Genomic DNA, 7,758 nt, shown 5'->3' with positions numbered 1-7,758 from the left:
TGTGGTGAGGAAGGTGATGATAGCATTGAGGATTTGAGGAGAAGAGAAAAGTGGTCAGTGCTAGTGCTAAAGCTCTTCCGCCATATTGAAAACATTCTCATTCGGATCCACTTCATCTTCTTCACCTTCATATTCTTCATATATGTCCTCTAATGGAGCCTTCACATTCCACTTAACAAAACCAGAAACAAGGTACCAAAGAAAAGAAACGATAAAAATCCAAACAGAGAGATGGACTGACAAGGGTATTTTTGGAATAAACTGCAAAGGGTGTGTGGTTTACAAAAAGGGGAGTGCAAATTTCACTCCCCTTTTACAATAATAACGATCCTTACGTAAAGTTTCTTAAAATCTCAAACGATGAACGAGCATATATGATTGTGGTCTGAGAACTCGAAAGAAGCTTCAATCTTTACAGGTGGGCAGAAAACTGAAGAAACATTTCGGGGGCAAACAGTAGAAATAAGGAATCTCTAGTGGGGGGAAGTTCAAATTGCACATTTCAAAAAAGAATCATTAAATTAAATCAAGAGAGTAACCAAATTGAGATATAAACATGGAAACGAAAACAGATAGGTTGGTTCCGCATTAGGGTGATTTTTTTGCATCGAACGCAAACATGGACAGCATGGAGGTGGACGGTTCCGGCCCTTCAAAGACCTCCTACGGTATCTCCACTAGTCTCTTTGTTTCGTATAATCTCGTGTAATCAATCCTGATTATGTTTATAGGGTTTCTGATAAAATTGACCGCCTCAGCGCCTTATGTATCCGATGCGATGCGCCATTGGTTGAGGTCTCTTAAAGCTCAGGACCGCAAGAAGATATTGGCCTACGAGCAGAAGGAGGCGGAGATGTTGGCCCTCATGGAGAAGGAGGCGGGGATGTTGGCCCGCATGGAGACGGCGAGGTTGGCCCGCCTGGATACGGCGAGGGAGATGGAGACTGGCGGCCCTGCTGGTGGCGCGTTTGGAGTGACCTCTTTCACTAACTTCTTCCCCAAAGAACGAGGTCTCATCTTCTATTCTACTCTGTTATCTTTCTCTCTCTCTCTCTAGTTACTGCCTCGTCTTAGCTTCTCAATTGTTTGTTTGTTTGTTTGCTTGTTATTTTTTCAGCATCAAAGATGCTGCAAGCTTGGCCTATGCTGGAATCTTCCTTACAAGACTTTGGCATTTCAAGCTCTCTCAATAGCGTATGTGTGTGTATATATATATATATATATATATATATATATATATATATATACTTTGCTTTTAAGTTTGTTTGTCTTCCTTTAATTGATTCAAACATTTCAACCTGTGATCAGGCAAACAATTCCATCACCGTTTCAACAACCGCAAGGACTAAGGACGCATATGCTATTGACAAGGCCCAGTGTCTGCTTGAACTTTTGTCTGCAACTGATGTTCCGCCGTCCATGGTATACATACTGAACATTCTTTGTTATTGTTAATTTGTTATCTCATCTTTAATAACTTTACATGTATATTTGATAATGTTGTTAAGGTGTACAAACCTTCTTCTTCCAATTTCATTCTATCACAGCACTTAGTAATATTGGTTGCTAGGTAGACAGTATTCGCATTTACTTTTAATAATTAGAATATTCATATTGTAAAACATTCAGTGTGTCTGCCTTCATTAGCCTCCTCTCTCCTTCTCATTTTTTTTATTTTAATTTTTATTCTCTTCTACCAATTTTCCGACTTGACTGTGCAAAAATTTGGATTTTAGGCATTAGAAACATTCACTGGCAGTAGGCAGTACAGCCTCGTTAAGATCGGGGACATATGCTCAAAATACGGGCTCCAAAAGGTGGGTGTTACAGGCATTTTCTTCTGTTTTTTCTTTTCATAGACCAAGTGTCTTCAACTTATTTTAAAAGCATGTTATATTGGAACCTTTCTTGAGCAAAGTCTCACACTTTTCCTTTGCTGGTGTCTTCTGTTATGTGCAGGCGCAATATCTTCAATGGTTGGAACGCCCCTTCCATTTCCTAGAGGTGTGTGAAGGGATAAATCATGCTTTGTTCATATACCTACTTAAAATATCAAATGGTAGAACGACAAGAGTTTAGAAAATATCTACAGCATTGCATTTCAATAGACGCGTCCATGTTAAATTCTGTTGTCTAGCTGTTTCTCTGAGTATTTCACAATTCAATTGGCATGCAGGTGCGTTCCACAGTGTATCCCTTTCATCTCTTTCTTAACGTAAGTTTGCAGATCCTTCGTTATTATTTTAAATTTCCTGTTCTTGTCTTCCCACATCCAGGGTGAGTGAGAATTCTTGAGTTTAATGGTTTATATTCTGCTTGTAAATGATAGGTAGACACAATTACTGCTGTGTCTGCCGTGGGCGATTCATCTACACTACCTCGCCTCAGCCCTGCGGAGTATTTAGAAATTTGCATTACCAGTATTTTGCCTTCAGTGGATGATATTGGGGACGAGATGGAGGAGTCTTGCCCTTTGATGAACGAAGGTGACCTGCTTGAAGCTTCCTCTCTATATTCCTTATTGGATGAAAAACAAGGTGCTTTTCTGTCTTGCTCTTATGTTGTTTTGTTTGTTGTTTGGCTGATCAGCTATTCTGATCCCTCATATCTATTATTATCATTATTAATTCCTTCTAATCAGTGATTGTAGACATAAGATGGAAATAAATAAATAAATTGCTTACATGAACTTTACACCTTTAGGTGTTAATTGGTTTGACATGAACCTTGAGTTACTGAACCTTTTTACTACTAATGAGTAAATTATATATGTTCTGACCAAAAAATGAAACTAATTACGTTCGAGTGAAATAGTCCCTTGTATGTTTAATTGTTTTTCAGTCTCTAGTAGAATCCATATCCATGTCCTCTTATGGAACAATTTTCCATCTTTAATATCACAACTAGATGCTGGTCTCGGTACTATTAATTTGTTATTGGGAATGTATTTGTTACTGATCGGTGTTTAAGTTATTTGCTATTATTCTTGCTATTATTCAAGAGAAGAGTTCTCCTTTCTTACCGGACTCTGCATTTTTGTGTTTTTCAGCAAAAAGGTTACAAGAGACTTGGACGTTGGTGGAGTCTTTCTTAAAAGAGTATGGTATTTCATGCTCTCTGAATGTGGTATGTCATGATAAATGCTTCTTATTATATATATATATATATATATATATATTTAAGTTTGTGAAATGGAAATCCTCTTTACTATGGTTTGATGTGTATATTGAAATCATTTGGGTAGGCTGAGCGTCACATGACATTCTCAACAAAAAGAAGGACCACAGAACCATATATTATTGACAAGGCTTGGTGTCTTCTTGAACTTTTGTCAACAACTCATGTTCCAGTGCCTGTGGTATGATTAAGGAGCTATTCTATGAGTTCAACAGTTTCGTTGTAGTTGCCTAGTTACTGGAGGGTATCTTAGACTGAAAGAATAGCATTTTGATTTCAGGCAATAGATATAATAGATGGCAGCGTGAAACATGATTACATCAAGATTGGTTTTCAAGAAGGTGGGCTTTGCTCAATACATGGGATCAAGGAGGTGCGTATTGCATAAATTTGGAGCAGTTGTTTGTCTATTTTTGTTTAAGCAAATCTAATTTGATAGTCAATTATAATTTATGTTGTGATGCTGGACCTTTTGATTTCAGCATTTTTAGTTTTGGAAGTTGGTGGGTTTAAATTTTTTGGGATGTTGTGGATTTCCCAGAGGATTTGAATTGCTTGTGTTTCAGGGGTTCTGTTTCCCACAAGAATTCTCATATTTTCATCCATCTCTCATATTCTTCTTAAAGAACTCAAAATAAAGCACCTCTGGAAGAGGAACATAAGGATTTGCACATGTTAACAACTCCCTTTTGGGTTAAAGCTTGGAATATACCGCGTGTCACTTTGAAATGATTAAAATAAGATAGTCTTAGCGTGCTAGTACGGAGCTAGGCCAAGTCGTCTTAATTAGTAATGCTGCAGATATGCTAAAGCTCACTTTTTTGGATGTTCTTATCTCTATTACGGTGTGCAGGAGGAGTACTGTAAACGATGGAATTGTCTTCGCTGGTCACTACATGCACTTTCAGAACTGAAGGGTTGTGATCTGTTTCTTAATGTAAGCGGTTAGCGGTTTGTTCAATTGCATTTGTGATTGTGTTGTACATTTCTTTTTCTTTTATTCTCACAAAATTTAGTGAGAAGTATACATTTATTGATTTTGAATGTGCCTACAAATGAATAGGCACACACTGTTACTGCTGTGGGGACTTCACGTGAAGTAAGTCGTTTGATCAGGTTGATTGTGGAAGACTGCATCATTTCCAATGTGTGTCCTGCAACTGCTGCCAGGAATGTGAGTGATAACTTATTCGAAACATACCGACCACCTGAAACCACAGAGGACCCACACGTCGCGCACATGAAGATGAAGTATGACGGCATGGCTGAGATCACCTGTTTCTGTAGGTTATACGCTAATGGTATGTTTCTCTGAAAGGCAAAACACACTTACAAATGGCCTGTGGCAGCAATTGTAGTTATCCAATGTATATTGGGTTCATCTCATATAAGTAAAATATTACTCTTGGATAGTAGATATCATATGGAAAAGGATAGTGATTGTGCATATAGGTTTAATATTCTGGTATGGGCTTTGACTACTCCCTCCAATGCTTTGTGTCACTGATAACAAAGTTTACAATGATAACCAAGTTTTGATGGTGACATTTGCCATCTTGGATCTCCGTCTCTTGAGCCTCCTTTTACAATATTAGCCGTTTTTAGACTTACACCTATAAGAACGTATCTACCGCTCGAGTCCACAAAATACGACCGTATTTTTTTGTGGTTTCCATGTTCTGTAATTATTTCTTTGTTTCATTTTTGCATGTGAGATTCCCTAGCTATTTGAAAATTTTGTGATTCAAGTAGAACACGTTCTCTGTTGCTCATGAGCCTTTGCATTGTCCTGCGCAGCGACCGTGTTGGAAAAAGATTGGCAGATGTTGCAGTCGTGTTTGAAGGATTACAGCAATATTTCATGCACACTGGTTGCGGTATGTCATGAAAAATGCTGTTTATTAGCAGTTATTATGTTTGGTTATGTCAATTTGTGTTTAATTCAATGCATTTCACATTATGGTCAGAACGACTGTGGCATGACGGTCTCAATAGTCAGAAGCATTGGGGATTCAGATATTGTTGGGAAGGCTTGGGATCTTCTTCGACTCATGTCAGCAAGTAAAGTTCCGGTTCTTTTGGTAGGAATTGTGATTCTTTGTTATGGTTATCTCTTATATATTAATGATCTATTCTATAAGTTCAAATGATTCAAGTAATTGCTTAGGTATAATCAGGGTTTCATTTTTTCCGCTTCTTCGTTTTGCTTGGAGTACTTCCAAGTGTATTTTTCAAAGGAATTGATTTTTTATTGGAGCTGTTTTGTATGAGTTCCTAATTTGAGATCACAACACTTTTATTTCAGGCAGAGATGATACTGAAAGGCACTCTGCAGTGTGTCTTCATCAAGACTGGGTATGACGGTGGCCTTTGCTCAAAAATTGGGATCGAGATGGTCAGTTGTATTGCCCTGCGTAATCTTCCATTTTTCTTTTTGCCTTGTATTTAAAACTGACTGGAATGTTTATTTGACCTCAGAAAGGGTTGGCAGTATTGAGTTGAGTAGATATTTAGATTGAAATGAATATGCTTTCAGTTTTAGACATCTTCATAGATACTGGATATGGGAACGGTCACTTTACAGAGTTTTCTGATGTCTACCGTTTGATGCAGCGTCAATTTTATCAAGTACTGCTGCCACGTCTTGAGTGCATCTTGAAGGTTGGTAGAGTGATATAAGTTTCGTTTTACTGCTTTTTCCACTCATACCAAAATAAAGCATGGAAAGATAAATGTCAAGGCAAATATCTTCACACATTCTATTCTTATATAAATGCTATTTGTGTTTGTTTTCCTCTGCTAACAACATAATTTTTGGATGCAGAATGCTGCAAGCCGAGCAGGTTGCAAGCTTTTGTTCAAGGTAAGGTGGATTCCTTTGTGATTCTGATGGATTCTTCATTGTGCTTGGTGGCTATGAATCTGATTTATTTCACTTTGTGGATAGGATGAAACTATAATTGTGTTGGGGAAAGATCCTGCAGTCTTAAATTTGTTCGAGATGAGTGCACGGAAATGGCTGGAAGAACACAAGGATGATAAGGATGATTATGAAAGTCGCAAAGATTGAAATAGTTGTTTTTATTATCTGCCTTTAACAATAGAAAGAGTTGTTTGTCTAGAGATGGCATTATGAATCTATGATTGTGTGCTTAATTTGTTACATGTCTCCTCGTCCATGCAACAATCCCTTAAGTAATCTGAGCATACCAGTGAGCTGTGAGAGCCAATGATAAATTTGGTATCCTACATGTTTTTCTTTCTTGTTTTTAAATTTTTCAAGAAGACATTAAGATTTCAAATGCTATTATTACTTTTTTTGGTGCTGCAATATACTTGGTTCAGGAAAGGGAAAGGGAAAGGGAAAAAAATTAATAAATATTTGTGGAAATGTCTACTCGGCTTTGTTGATATTTTGCCATTGTAAATAGGCCATAACTCCAAGCGAAAATGTTCACCTGGTCAGTTATTGACCAAGAAAATAATGCTCAACCACCCTTGAATGTAAATCCAATGGCACAAAGAATTATTATTAAGTTGAGGTGTTTTGTTTTCCACATTTCGATGTAAATCTAAGGGTTATTGAGCATAAATTCTTTAGTCAACAACTGACCAGGTGAAATGACCTAGCCCAGCCACCACATCGCTCAACCCAATAGATTGATTGATATGTACAATTGAGAAGCAATGGTTTATTCAGAAACCTGATACTTTTCTGTCTAATATTAATGGGTTTTGTGAGCGATTCCAACATATTCACACGATGCCCGCCCTTAAATTGCGTAGTCCTACATCTTTACTACTATAGAGCCAACTCCTCTCTTTTAGTGTCAAAGGATTCATCAAATTTTCAATTGCCAAAAAATACAAAAGTAGCAAAAAAACCTCAAAGATATAAAAATAATAGTTTCAATGGGCATGACCGTAAAACTCTACGGAAACACTGACATCAAATTCAAACCTACGATGAGAGAAAAAAGAGGAAAAACTGCTTTGTCAAAGAGAAAAACTGTCACATGCACGATCTCAAAGAAATTGGACGTTCTGGGAGTTTCATCCCTATCAACTTATCAAAAGAAGAGACGCAATGCAGAAATGGAAAATCAAATCTAGAAGAAGCAATAGAGAAAAATCAAATTCGGGTATGAAAATCCTTATTTGGTACAAAATTTGAAAGAATACATTCAGGGTGAGCCTAATTGTTCATTGGATGATGATAGAGTTTCATATTTCATTAATTTTTGTTCTTATTGGTTTTTTTTTTTTTTACTCGGTACTTTTAGATTTGAAGGGATCTTGAACATAGGAATTTATGTGTAACGTCTCCAGGTATGTTTTTTTTTTTTTTTGTGCACATGTTTGTTTTCTTTGTCTCTTCATTCTACCTCTTTATACAAAGCTTTGTCTCTGTCTATTTCTACTTCTTTATACATCCCTCTTTATTGTAGTCCTTGCATAATTTGATTGAGTTGATACTTCAGTTTCTAATGGCCGGGTTGATAGTTCATTATCAACTCATTTTACTATTAGTCGCATCTATAAAGTATTGTGTTCTCTTTTGTTTTCTTTTCTCTTTTTGGT

At 36.9% G+C, this 7,758-nt stretch overlaps 1 protein-coding gene across 1 annotated transcript; it reads left to right on the top strand.

Annotated features, from left to right (window-relative positions):
• Positions 1–334: 334 nt before the first annotated feature.
• Positions 335–6,488, top strand: LOC112176957. The gene is made up of 19 exons (XM_024315102.2): positions 335–668; positions 759–1,010; positions 1,118–1,194; positions 1,309–1,422; positions 1,737–1,817; positions 1,960–2,004; positions 2,177–2,215; positions 2,330–2,537; positions 3,050–3,126; positions 3,245–3,358; positions 3,458–3,550; positions 4,031–4,114; positions 4,241–4,478; positions 4,975–5,054; positions 5,145–5,258; positions 5,483–5,572; positions 5,791–5,838; positions 6,002–6,040; positions 6,125–6,488. Exons 1-19 carry the CDS (start codon positions 620–622, stop codon positions 6,245–6,247), a joined length of 1,965 nt encoding a protein of 654 aa, XP_024170870.1. The 5' UTR covers positions 335–619; the 3' UTR covers positions 6,248–6,488.
• Positions 6,489–7,758: the final 1,270 nt, after the last annotated feature.

This window comes from Rosa chinensis, chromosome 7 (assembly GCF_002994745.2).
Source record: "Rosa chinensis cultivar Old Blush chromosome 7, RchiOBHm-V2, whole genome shotgun sequence".
Classification (NCBI taxonomy): Eukaryota; Viridiplantae; Streptophyta; class Magnoliopsida; order Rosales; family Rosaceae; genus Rosa; species Rosa chinensis.
Note: the sequence above shows the minus strand (reverse complement) of the source record. Positions and strands in the feature narration are given on the sequence as shown.

What these genes read in the sequence shown, in the direction of transcription:
- LOC112176957 (XM_024315102.2), top strand. Translation starts at nt 620, where the DNA reads ATGGACAGCATGGAGGTGGACGGTTCCGGCCCTTCAAAGACCTCCTAC. An exon ending in CTGATGTTCCGCCGTCCATG is followed by an intron (nt 1,423 to 1,736) that starts GTATACATACTG and finishes TTTGGATTTTAG; the next exon opens with GCATTAGAAACATTCACTGG. An exon ending in CTTATTGGATGAAAAACAAG is followed by an intron (nt 2,538 to 3,049) that starts GTGCTTTTCTGT and finishes TGTGTTTTTCAG; the next exon opens with CAAAAAGGTTACAAGAGACT.